The sequence below is a fragment of the Salvelinus sp. IW2-2015 genome, linkage group LG4q.1:29, assembly GCF_002910315.2.
Source record: "Salvelinus sp. IW2-2015 linkage group LG4q.1:29, ASM291031v2, whole genome shotgun sequence".
Lineage (NCBI taxonomy): Eukaryota > Metazoa > Chordata > Actinopteri > Salmoniformes > Salmonidae > Salvelinus > Salvelinus sp. IW2-2015.
The window spans coordinates 59,105,915-59,119,916 of NC_036842.1; the positions used below are offsets into that span (position 1 = coordinate 59,105,915).

Consider the following 14,002-nt stretch of genomic DNA (forward strand, 5'->3'; position numbering starts at 1 on the left):
ATCTTTGAATGAATAGACAATAGCCATAACATCAATGTCTTTCTTGAAATGTTTTCTTTTGTTTTGAAAGTCAAAGCAAAAGACCTCACCACATCCCGAAAGCTCTTCCGGTGAGCCCACCGAATCTAATCACCCACAATGAGGTGACATTTCTGGCCAAAGCAGATGAAAAACCAAGGTCTCTTTCATGTGCATCAAGTGTGCTCTAGACATTAGTGCCACAAGACATGAGAACTGGACTGACCTCTGCCTCTATGAAGTAGGTCCACAGTTTTACCTAAACACATGTTATAGGTAAATCCTTATTAGATGTATTATTATCCCATCTCAGGAGACCTCTCAGGTTCAAACGCAGCTTTAGGTGTGGGACAGACACTGGGTGCTTGGACAGTACTGTGGTGCTTGGACAGACACTGGTGAGTGCTTTACAGACATGGGTGCGTTGACAGACACTGTGCTTGGACAGACACTGGGCTTGGACAGACATGTGGTGTGACAGACACTGGTGCTTGACAGATACTGTGGTGCTTGGACAGACACTGTTGGTCTTTGGACAGACACTGTGGTGCTTGACAACACTGTGGTGCTTGGACAGACACTGTGGTCTTGGACAGATACTGTGGTGCTGGACAGCCTGTGGTGCTTGGAACAGCACTGTGGTGCTGGACAGATACTGTGTTGGCTTGATAGATAATGTGGTGCTTGGACAGACACTGTGTGGTGCTTGGACAGATACTGTGGTGCCTTGGGACAGACACTGTGTGCTTGGATCGACACTTGGTGTGGTCTTGGATAGATAACTGTGGTGCTTGTGATATAGTATATATATGCTTGGATAGATAATGTGGTGCTTGTGATAGATTAATGTGTGCTTGGATAGATACTGTGATGCTTGGATAGTAATGTGGTGCTTGGGATAGATAATGTGGTGCTTGGACAGACACCTGGTGCGTGCTTGGACACATTGTGAGCTTGGACAGACACTGGTGGTGCTTTGGGAAGATACTGTGGTGCTTGGATACTGTGAGTAAGATAAGTGGTGCTTGGATAGTAATGTGTGCTTGGATAGATACTGTGTGCTTGATAGATTGTGGTGCTTGGATAGATAATGTGGTGCTTGGACAGACACTGTGGTGCGTTGACACACACTCGTGATGCTTGGACAGACACTGTGTGCTTGGACAGACACTGTGTGCTTGGACACCCACTGTGATGCATAGGACAGACACTGTTGGGCTTGGAACACCCCTTGTGGTGCATGGACAGACCATCTGTGGTGCTTGGACACACACTGGTATGCATGGACAGACACTGTGGTGCTTGGGACAGATACCTGTGGTGCCTCTGGACAGACACTGTGGTGCTTGGACACCCACTGTGGTGCATGGACAGACACTGCTGGATGCTTGACAACACTGTGTGCTGGACACCCACTGTGATGCATAGAACAGACTGTTGGCTTGGACACCCACTGTGGTCATGGACACAGACACTGTTGCTTTGACACACACTGTGATGCATGGACAGACACTGGGTGCTTGGACAGATACTGTGGTGCTTGGACAGATACTGTTGTTCTTGGACAGATACTGTGGTTCTTGGACAGATACTGTTGTTCTTGACAATCTGTGTGCTTTGGACAGATACTGTTGTTCTTGGACAGATCTGTGGGCTTGGACAGATACTGTTGTGCCTTGGACAGATACTGTCTGTTCTTGGACGATACTTTTGTTATTTGAGACCAGATCTTGTTGTTCTTGGACAGATACTGTTGTTCTTGGACAGATACTGTTGTTCTTGGACAGATACTGTTGTTCTTGGACAGTCAATGTGCCGTCCAAGTGCTCAGTTGAATTGGCTTCACTTAATCAGAATGGATGAATGGTCTCTTGTCACCGTGATAGCCCTATAAAAGTGAAGTCAGTGAATTTCATAATTTTATTACCTCATCTTGTGGATCCTGTTGTAGGCCTCACTTACTGACTTTAAGACAAACTTTTGAGTGGCAGTAGATTGCATGAAACAAGAATTGCGACTGCAGATAGGATCTTTGAATGAATAGACAATAGCCATAACATCAATGTCTTCTTGAATGTTTTTCTTTTTGTTTGAAAGTCAAAGCAAAAGACCTCACCACATCCGAAAGCTCTTCCGGTGAGCCCACCGAATCTAATCACCCACAATGAGGTGACATTTCTGGCCAAAGCAGATGAAAAAACCAAYGTCTCTTTCATGTGTCCATCAAGTGTGCTCTAGACATTATGTGCCACAATGACTAATGAAGAACTGGACTGACCTCTGCCTCTATGAAGTAGGTCCACAGTTTACTCTAAACACATGTTATAGGTTAAATCCTTATTTAGATGTTATTATTGCTCCTGATCCATGGGTTTAATGAGGAAACGTTATTCATTCTGCTAACTTTTATGTGGGCTATAATACGTAATACCCATAGGACAATAATGAGTATACTTTTCGATCAAATTCTGCAAAGAGGTGTGCAGTGGGCTCTGTAATAGCCCAGCAAAACATTTGGTAACACTTTACTTATACTGTTTAACTAAACGCCTGCAGGTATAATGCTTTATAACTTGTTGATGGAGACAGTTTTCTTTTACAGTTCTTCTTCACACAGAGTACAGACGGCCCCAATTGTGTGTTGGTCGAGGCGCACTCACTATTGGCTCTTCGGCCTAGGGGCGTTCCTTGTGTTCCTGTGTTGGCGAGCCTTTAGGGTGCAAGGGGTGTTCTATGGATGGCTAAGGAAAAGCTTAGTTGGCACTGATCCCTCCTTTCCATATAGACGTAGCTTACATTAGGCAGCAAATAGTGTGTTATGCATCGTAAATAGTGCGTGTTTACAGAGCATAGTGGATGCATGTTTAGCCATGCGATGAGGCCAGTGCACTTTGCAAGACTTGTGCTGCAGAGAGCCTCCGCAGATCCCACGACCTGTTGCTGACAAGCTGGGAGAAGGAGAGGTGAGCGCCGCTTGAGAAGGGTAGCCTACTGCCTTGGAGACGAGAGCCGGTGGTTTCTTCACCCGGGAAATCATGCAGTTTGCAATCTGGCTGGTTGGACTAATGTGTCATCTGTCAGCACTTGTCCGGAACTCCTTGGAATACCGATTGCATCCGAAACAAGGTAGGCTACTTATCTCGTTGATTTATGGATGGTAGGATCCATCCGGATAAAATGCGAAATCTGAAAGTATATGTTTGAACTGTTTAGTAGTCTAATGGCGCTGAAGGAAAATGGCAGTAGAGTACATTGTAGGCTAAGTGACACAAAATAGTTGCTTGTCAAAAACTGTTACATTGACGTATCTCTATTGGCTACATATTTTACCGTTATAATCTCTCTGAATGTATCTCACTAATGCACGTTTCCTTGCATTTCAGAAAGTTTCATCAAACAGTTGTCATCCTATGAAATTATCACCCCGCTGCGGATAAATGATTTCGGAGAATCATTCACCCACAAGTTTCACTACAAAAGGAAACGGAGAAGTGTTAATTCTGATTATTCGGATGGTTTAAGTGCTCACTACAGAATTGAGGCATTCGGACAACGCTTTCATCTCAATCTAACCGCCGACTCCGGTTTTATTGCCCCCACGTACACTGTGACACATTTGGGAGCGGAACACAGCAACGCAACGGAGTCCCAACAACAAGAAGACAGCGATATGCGGCACTGCTTTTTCCGCGGACACGTCAACGCCAAGATTGAATCCACTGCAGTCTTCAGTCTGTGCACTGGTCTTGTGAGTATGACTTTTCCCCTCTAAACTTAAATACTTTTAATAGGCTCTGCTGATTCTCCCTGGTAATTCCCATTTCAACGGATTCCATGGATATCCCCCATAACTCACAGCACCAGTAAAGCAACACATATCACTGCACCTGACCAGTGTATGTGACAATAAAACATATATTAGTTTTGTGTTTGAAGTGCATATATGTAACATGAGCATGTATGGCCTGAAGTGTCATTGACCACAGTGTGAGCAGGGACAGGGACAGGGACAGGGGCAGGGCAGCATCCCACCTCTTGCCTGTTCAGCAGTAATACCACTGAGTTGATGTTGCTATTACACAATTCACATCATTTCCTCTGCTGGATAGAATTCCAAAGTGGGTATCTATGACATAATGTTTTTTTTAGATTATGAAAGTCCTTTGGCACACATTTTGTTGGTTTTTATTGTGCCAATTATGGAATGACACATAGCCTAGGCCTCTTGGAATATACTAATCAACTTTTAAGCATCCTGGTGTTTTCTATAATGACGCGGTGTATTATGTCATCAGGGATGTTAAGCCTACCCACTATACTTTCTGTCATTCTGGCCACTTTTATTGTGTATCTATCTTACACATGGACTTATATCTCATGGGGCTATAYTGGAGTTATTGGATGTTAGTTTCAGTGGGTGAGAGAATATCAGATACTGTTGAAGGGATGACTTCATGGGTCAGCTAAGGTTATTGGTACAGGGGCAGGGTTTGACCTCAGTCGCGGCAGTCTGATTCAGTGGGAACTGAACGTCTGCCTAGCTGGCCACAGAAAGTGACAGAGGGCCATAGCCTTCGAGTCTCCCGCTGCATATGTCACTGCAGCCCTATCAGTGACGTCACACTTGATGTCACTTCAACCTCTTTTCCAAACATTGATATATGACTTCAAGCTCCTTTCCAAACATGTTTGCTTCCGCACAGTGTGTTAGTACCCTCTGTGATGTTATCATCAGTCATTGAGAGAGACAGGACAATAGCATCAGTACACCCATGGCTCTAGGCTATTGGGTCATAAACGRGTCGGCTTAGTCTCTGAGCGCTGAGGCTGCTGGGGCTTCGTCGGATGAGCACATGTTGGTGTGATGAGGGCTTTAAGGGATGATTAAGCCTCTGAAACAAAGGGGTCATTTTGAGACGGGGAAGTTTCTCTTGCCTCTGGTGCCCAAAGGCTTCCCTCCAGGGAGCTAAGGGRCTTGTGTCTTTTCAAAGTGTGCTGTGACTTGTGGGGGAACAGGAGAAAGTGGCTGGCCTGTGGATAACTACTAATGAAGGTGCTGAGAGGAATCTAGAGTATGACTCACACCGTGGGAAATGTGTGTCCTCCTAGGGTTTCTCTGTTTAAAGGAACATAACGGGGGTACGTTCAGAATACCCCCAATGTATTCCATTCAGTATGTCCCTCTCTCTGTTTCTACTGTCAGCTGCCATGTGATAGATGTCTACACTAAAAAAAAATTGCTGGGTCACAAACAACCAATTGTTTTCTTTAAGTTGGGTTGTTGATGCAGGGTTATTGAGCTATGATCCACCGGGTCAAAGCAGAAAATGGTAGGTGTGGCTTAGTAGGAGCGTGGCTTCAGACATTTATTTCTGGCCACCTGTAAGAGTAAATGTCATTCCGGGTTAATCTGTTCTGTTGTATTGTCAATACATGTTAAGGTTGAGCACTGACACGTTAGTAGCTTTAATTAGGCTTACACAAGAGTAAGAGTACCTTAAAGGAAAATTTCACCCAAAAACGATCTTATGGTATTTGTTTCATTAGTCCATTGTTGACATGGGATAGTTTCCACTTTGGAATAATATTGAAATACAAATGTTATTAATTGTATATAAATAATACGGAATGTGTGAAAATATTGAAGGAAAATTTAAATTTGCAGTGTACAAACTTAACATGATGAACATGAATTACATTTACTCTGTCGGGTGGCCAAAAATAACTAGCTGAAAGCCACAGCCCCAATAGGCCACCCCTTTGGATTACCCAAACATGGGTTAATTTAACCATCAGTTGGGTTTTTATTAACTTTCAAGTTGGGTTGACCCAGCAGATGGGTCTTTTTGAATGCAATCCATAGGTTATTTTCAGGAGGTATGGCTTTCAGAAACAGTTGAAGTCGGAAGTTTACATACACCTTAGCCAAATACATTTAAACTCAGGTTTTCACAATTCCTGACATTTAATCCATGTAAAACTCCCTTTCTTAGGTCAGTTAGGATCACCACTTTATTTTAAGAGTGTGAAATGTCAGATTAATAGTAGAGAGAATTATTTATTTCAGCTTTTATTTCCATCACATTCCAAGTGGGTCAGAAGTTTACATACACTCAATTAGTATTTGGTAGCATTGCKTTTAAAGTGTTTAACTTGGGTCAAACGTTTTGTGTAGCCTTCCACAAGCTTCCCACAATAAGTTGGGTGAATTTTGGCCCATTCCTCCTGACAGAGCTTGTGTAACTGAGTCAGGTTTGTAGGCCTCCTTGCTTGCACACGCTTTTTCAGTTCTGCCCACAAATMTTCTATAGGATTGAGATCAGGGCTTTGTGATGGCCACTCCAATGCCTTGACTTTGTTGTCCTTAAGCCATTTTGCCACAACTTTGGAAGTATGCTTGGGGTCATTATCCATTTGGAAGACCCATTTGTGACCAAGCTTTAACTTCCTGACTGATGTCTTGAGATGTTACTTATATCCACATAATTTTCCTACCTCATGATGCCATCTATTTTGTGAAGTGCACCAGTCCCTCCTGCAGCAAAGCACCCCCACAACATGATGCTGCCACCCCCGTGCTTCACGGTTGGGATGGTGTTCTTTGGCTTGCAAGCATCCCCTATTGTCCTCCAAACATAACGATGGTCATTATGGCCAAARAGTTCTATTTTTGTTTCATCAGACCAGAGGACATTTCTCCAAAAAGTACAATCTTTGTCCCCATGTGCAGTTGCAAAATGTAGTCTGGCTTTTTTATGGCGGTTTTGGAGCAGTGGCTTCTTCCTTGCTGAGCAGCCATTCAGGTTATGTCAATATAGGACTTGTTTTACTATGGATATAGTTACTTTTAAACTTTTTTCTTCCAGCATCTTCACAATGTCCTTTGCTGWTGTTCTGGGATTGATTTGCACTTTTCGCACCAAAGTACGTTCATCTCTAGGAGACAGAARGCGTCTCCTTCCTGAGCGGTATGACGGCTGCGTGGTCCCATGGTGTTTATACTTGCGTACTATTGTTTGTACAGATGAACYTGGTACCTTCAGGCGTTTGGAAATTGCTCCCAAGGATGAACCAGACTTGTGGAGGTCTACAATTTTTTTCTGAGGTCTTGGCTGATTTATTTAGATTTTCCCATGATGTCAAGCAAAGAYTCAATGAGTTTGAAGGTAGGCCTTGAAATACATCCACAGGTACACCTCCAATTGACTCAAATGATGTTAATTAGCCTATCAGAAGCTTCTAAAGCCATGACATCATTTTCTGGAATTTTCCAAGCTGTTTAAAGSCACAGTCAACTTTGTGTATGTAAACTTCTGACCCACTGGAATTGTGATACAGTGAAATAATCTGTCTGTAAACAATTTTTTGAAAAATTACTTGTGTCCTGCGCAAAGTAGATTTCCTAACCGACTTGCCAAAACTATAGTTTGTTAACAAGACATTTGTGGAGTGGTTGAAAAATGAGTTTTAATGACTCCAATGTATGTAAACTTCTGACTTCAACTCTAGGTATTTTTGGCCACCTGTGAGAGTCAATGTCATTCTTGTTCATAATTTTATGTTTGTAAACTGCAAATAAAGTTTCCCTTCAATATTTTTGCACATAACATATTTTATTATACAATTAATAMAATTARTATTTAAATAACATAACAAAGTGGTAACTATCCCAACATTGGTACACACATAGACACTTGAGGAACTTGTGTAAGCCTCATTAAGCTACAAAAGTATCAGTGCTCAACTTTAACATGAGTTGACAGTACAACAGACCAGATGAACCGAAATTACATTTGATTTCACGAGTGGCCAAAAATAACTATAAAAAGTGACGCCCCTACTAAGCCACGCCTCTAGTCTTCTGATCTGACCCGGTGGATCATACATGTAGCTCAAAAACCCAACTAAGTGACCCAAAAGGCTCGGTCAAAAATAACCCAATATGTGTTCTGTTCATTGCACTTTTTGAAAAAAAGGTGCTATCTAGAACCTGTCCACATAGGATAACCATTTGAAGAACCCTTTTTGGTTCCAGGTAGAAACCTTTTGAATCCAGGTAGAACCATTTTGGGTTCCATGTAGAACCCTTTCCAGAGAGTATTCTACATGGAACCAAAAAGGTGTTTACCTGGAACCAAAAAGGGTTCTTCAAAGGGTTCTCTATGGGGACAGCCYAAGAACCTTTTAAAGTTCTAGATAGCCGAAGAACCCTTTTGGAACCCTTTTTTCTAAGAACGTGTATTTACCCAGCGCTGGGTTGTAAAGTGTATGTAAAGCTCAGACGCTAGACACTTTAACGGTCTGTTTAACTTAAGAGATGGGCTGTCTTTACTGTATGTCACATTAGATGACTCAGTCATAGTGGTCTTTGCTAGCTGTGTGTCAACAGACAGAGATTCCTCACCATGGCCTTGGCCTGTAGCTCTCTGTGGAGTCCCCTCCACCAAAGGCCCGTTACAGCACCTGTTCCTGAACAGCAACATTATTGTGTTCGTCCAAACTCGGTTGTCAGATTTACAAGTGAATAGAAACTATTACTAAACCCCTGACACCATGCTTCCTAGTTTGTGCAAACAAAGACTTGACACTTGCTGTGTGGGAATGCTTGGTGGGATTATGGGAAGAAGTCCATTCCTCACACCGACGATGTACTACTACTACAGCATTTTCATATTTGTTCTTATAGAACTTGATAGATGTCATACAACGTGCAATGTTAGGTAGGTCGTAGTCAGTCTGTGCATCACCACAGTCTTGGCCCCAGGCTCTTTTGTGCAAAGCGCATACAGGAAGTGCCCGGTGCCCAGTCTACAGTTCATCAACTCAGTAATCACTCAGTCCTTGACATTACTGTACAGTACCGGTGTGAGTGCCTTAGGCTGACAGTATCTGRGTGCACCTTGACATAACGCTGCATGGGATAGACTGCTACAAGATGTTTGCTGATGGCCTTGTATACAAACACTCCCACCCAGCACATGCTGCCAGTACCATGCCTTGTAATGAGACAGTATAACTGGACTCTGTTAGTACTCTGCTCACATTCACATTCACATTCATGTTCACATTCACATTCCTTCATCCTCACTATACTGACAGGTCGTCAGAGGAGCATAGTGGGGGGGCGATCGAGGTSGTTTTCACACGGTGTTACAAGACTGAGACTTAGAGAGAGCTTCTAACTACTATAGCCATAGTTTGCTTCCTCTGCTTTGGGTCCTGTTATTACAAGTACAACCCAGTCATTATGTTGTCCTTGGGCTTAGGTTGAGCTCTCATCCTATAGCTACTGTAGGTCTGCAGCACTCAGGCTTTCCAACATACAAGGGTATGTGTGTTCAAGTGTTTATCCCATCTACCGTGAACGGAAAAGAGGAAATGTACACATGGTACGTCCTTTATTTTCCATGGCCCTTCTGGATATTTTCTGTTTTCAAACACCGATCACTTGTGGGGATGCTCATGGAAATTACCCCCAAAAAGATAACATTCCACCACACAATATCCTGTTAAAGTGTGCGTGTGAAATGACCACACAAACACCTTTGTCWTCGCGGCTGAGTGAGCCAGCGAGCGACTGGCTGTTGAACTAAGCAGCTTTGTGAGGGCCTCATCCTCCACATCAATATTTGCTTTGCCAAATCCTGTCACAATGATATCACTCCTCCCATTGGTTGTCATTCATTCAAGACAGGATTTGAGTAGTGCACTCTCAAATACCATTCAAAATGACATCTTTAAAGACACGGGTTGTAAGATTTAGGTGGGATGCTAATATTGTGTAATATGAAAGAAATGCTATGATATATGATGGATATACTGTATGTGTCAATCAAGCCCATCTTTTATCATCAAATTGCATGAGGGTGATGCTGTCATCTCACCCATTATTACGCAATGTCCTCTACTCAAAGTACTCAATATTTCTTCAGGCATTCCAGAATGCAAATGATGGAATTTGCATTCAAATGGAGGGCTTGATGGCCCATCCATATACCGCGGCACCATGAAGGCCGCGGCAAGATCGTGTTACTATTTTCCATGCTGTTTCCATTTCRACCGGCTAAAAATAGATATTTTCGGAAAACAGTGTACTATTGGAAGATATTAATTTTGCGTTATTCTTGTGTTGTTCGGGCTAGTCATGGAACTAATGATGCATAGCACACTGTGTACTGTACTGAACATTAACTCAGGGTAACAGCACACATGCTGTAACAGCTACATCACTCTAAAATCTGAATGAACAAACGTTTTAATTACCATGAGAAGTTCAGCTATTACTTCGATGCACTTGCAGGTAATGATCACTYAAAGTAAATGGACACCCAACCGTCATATTATAGCTGTCATATACACTGACCTTGTCACTCATATGACCCACACTGCACAGACCTCTAACCAACTCTTCTCTCTCTCTCTCGCTCTCACTCTCTCTCTCACACTCTCTCTCTCTCCCCTCCAGATCGGGACTTTTACCACCCAGCATGGTGAATACTTCTTAGAGCCCCTGATGAAGGCGGAGGAGGGGGAGGAGTACGACGAGGAGCACAACAAACCTCACCTCGTCTACAGACAAGACAGGAAGAGGAGAGAGGGCACTGCCAGTGAACCCACGCAACCCTGTTCAGCCTCAGGTAACAGACCTACCACAGTCTGGTTCTGCTCCTATATTATACTATATAACCACAGTCTGATTGTTACTGTGATTGTTACTGGGGTTCCCCTCACTCTTAGCCCCAGTATGACCTGTTCTGTTCTTCAGCTCTGTGCCACAGCCGTAATAACTGTACTAAATGCAAATTCTACCCAGTCACGATCCTTGGCTGCTGGCTTACCAAGAAGATTTGAGCCATGATTAAGCGGGTTATTGAAATCCTTTATTTAATAAAGCTAAAATGCGTTCCAGCCCAGCCAGCCATCCCCTGTCACACCCAAGACCGCGGAGGAACAGAGAAAGAAATGACGGCTTTTTACTTTGTAGCACTGGCGAAGACAAATATAGAAACTGGAGAGCACTGCACTTGTAGGCTGCTATTTGAATGCTCTCCATTTCATTAGAATTTTTATAGCTACAGCCTTTAGGTGGTGGAGAGGCCCACAAAAAGCTAAGTGACCCAGCAGAGTTCACCCTGACGCAGGCCCTTAAAGGAGAGCTCGCGGGGAGCTTTGTGACAGCCTTTGTTGGCTGATGCAATAAATCTTTTATATGCTGGACACTTGATTTGCTTGTTGTCTGAACACGGCTATTGTCCGCTGGTTGTGGCCATTGTCTGTGAAGTAGTTGGAGTGACCTGAGGGGCCAGGCCAATACCTCCTTAATATGCTTGCCTTTCACTCCATCAGTCTGTGTGTGGCAAACACAGAGGGACAACAATCTGGAGGGTATCAGCCAGGCACTGGAGACCTTTGAAAAATGCTCTCTCTCTCTGTAGGCACTGTCAGATAGTGGGTGGGAGGCGGAAGACTCTTGGTAGGCCATTGTTTAACAGTGTCATGATGTTGGCCTGGGGGTAGGTTTATGACAGTCATAAATACCTCTTCTCCCCTTTTTCCTCTCTCTACCCTACTGATGTGACATTTGGTTAACATAGAGATTCTGGGAACATCAGAAGGGGAGGGGGAAATGAACTATATTCTGGTAATCCGACCAATTGATCATATGCGGTGGTACTTAATGAATATGATGTCAGTTTGGTTGTCATCTGAGACATTCTGATCAATGATAGAATGACATAAACTCTACTGTAACGATCATCCTGGGAAGAATGAGACCAAGGCGCAGCATTCTTTGAGTTCCACATAATTTTAATCACGAAGTGAAACTACGACACAACAAAACAATAAAGAATACGACGACCGAACAGCTACGTCGTGCAACCTAGCGGCACACAAACAAAGAACAAAATCCCACACAGAAAGAGGGAAAAGGGCAGCCTAAGTATGGTTCTCAATCAGAGACAACGATAGACAGCTGCCTCTGATTGAGAACCACACCCGGCCAAACACATAGAAATAGACCACATAGAACCAAGACATAGACATAGAATGCCCACCCCAACTCACGCCCTGACCAAACCAAAATAGAGACATAAAAAGGATCTCTAAGGTCAGGGCGTGACATCTACAGTGGAAAGTCTGCACATTGTAGTTATCGGAGTCACATGGAATTGTTGTTCAATTTAAATGTTTGAATATAAAATTATTGGTGAAGAGATTAAATGTAATTTTAGCTTCCAAATGAGAGATTTGGGTTTTCATAAGGTTAGGGCTCCYCTCAATCAGTGGCCCKCCCCTGTGAAGAAACATGGGTTATAAAACTTTTCAAACACGCCCTCCTCTCCCTTCCTATATAAAGCCTTGATGACAATATAACCTCCTGTTTCAAGTACGTGAGGTCTGCAGCCTTTTGCGTTAAAAGGACTAACATGTCAACTACAGAACTAAGCCAACCTCAGCGTGAGCTTTGGTTGCGATTGGTATGAACTTTGAACTCTTATTCACTACAGAAGTGATACCTCCTAGCCGTTGAGTTAGCAACAGCAGCTGCAAACGTGGGCTAGGAAAGAACAGACAGAGTATCCCGTCTACCACACAACGACGTTACTACAACGTATCCAATTACCACCAGAGACATTCTTCAAAGGACAAAGGACTCGGTTGGGCAACACGGCCTTTCATCTACCACCAACCTACCGAAGCGCAGCTCAGAGTAAATATTTATTGCATTTTCCTTTTCCAAATGGGCGGTAATTTAGAATTCATAAGATACTGTATTTACGATAGCATGGSTGGTACCTTTGTTCCTCAAGTCTTCCCGCTCTTTCAGTCAAACGCAGCCCCCTTTTCTTTTGTGTAACCAGCTGTCATATCTGTTCCGTCTGCTAGGGACGTTTTCCTTTGTGACGTAATTTGTAATCAAGGTATGATTCATTCTGTGTATATGTAATTCTGTGTGATTAGTTAGGTATTTAGTAAATAAATAATTAAACCCAATTTGTATTGCTGATTCAACTTGTTAGCCAGGGTTCGTGAAGATAACCAAGAATTTACAACTTTCAGATGAGACTGAATTAAGGTGACGATTAATATTGACTGCTATTGATGTAAAATATTACTAGGTCTTTAAGAGTTTATTCGGAAGATAACAGCTCTATWAATATTCTTTCGTGGTGCCCCGACTCTCTAGTTAATTACATTTACATGATTAGCTCAATCAGGTAATATTAATTACGGAGAAACGATTTTATAGAATAGCATYTCATATTACTTAATCCGGCATAGCCAAAGACACGACAACAGAAAGGAGGTGTAGCAGCTATCTTGCTCACACAAGTTGTGGTTCTGTCAATATCGATATCCACCAACCACCCAGTCTTCCTTTAATATATTCCTAACCTCACAGATTAGATACAACATCAGCAGGTTTTTCTATTCAAAGAGCCCAAGCAAACACAAGCTTCCTGCTCACCTTTTAATAAGTCAACAGGGTCTTGTTATAACATAGATAGATAGCAGGAGAAAGAGAAGACACCTGCAGAATGCCTCATCAAAGGGCAGCAGAGCAGACACACAATGAGGCAGGATTAAAGGAGAGAGACGACACAGGGCCGGGTTAGGACAGGAGGACTGTGAGGTGTCCTGGGCTATGGTTCCACGCCTTTGCCTGATAGGCTCCACTCCAGATGCACTGATAAATGCCTCTCTTTGAAGGCCACAGTAGGCCTGCCTGCCTGCCTGCCTGCCTGCCTGCTAGTAGGCCTCATTTATTTTTATGGGAATGTGTGCAGTGCACACACTGCCTGCTACTATCAGGTCAGGAGTAAACACTGTGTTGGTTGGCTGCTCTCGAAGCACAACAAATGCATAATTGGTTTTGTGGAAGAGCAATCTATTCGCTGCCTGTAAATTAGGGCTGACATTCTTATACAGTTAATGGTCAACTGGTCAGATAGATTAGGTGCACTAGGGGCACTGTCTCCCC

The 14,002-nt window shown here is 43.2% G+C and overlaps 1 protein-coding gene across 1 annotated transcript in view; it reads left to right on the forward strand.

The window, feature by feature from the left end:
* The first annotated feature begins 2,735 nt into the window (after nt 1-2,735).
* The window catches only part of LOC111960968 (A disintegrin and metalloproteinase with thrombospondin motifs 20-like), a 140,620-nt gene continuing 129,353 nt past the window's right edge, over nt 2,736-14,002 (forward strand). The window contains 3 exon segments of the mRNA XM_070442987.1: nt 2,736-3,144; nt 3,402-3,766; nt 10,484-10,655. Coding sequence (XP_070299088.1) covers nt 3,054-3,144; nt 3,402-3,766; nt 10,484-10,655 — 628 coding nt within the window. The 5' untranslated portion in view covers nt 2,736-3,053.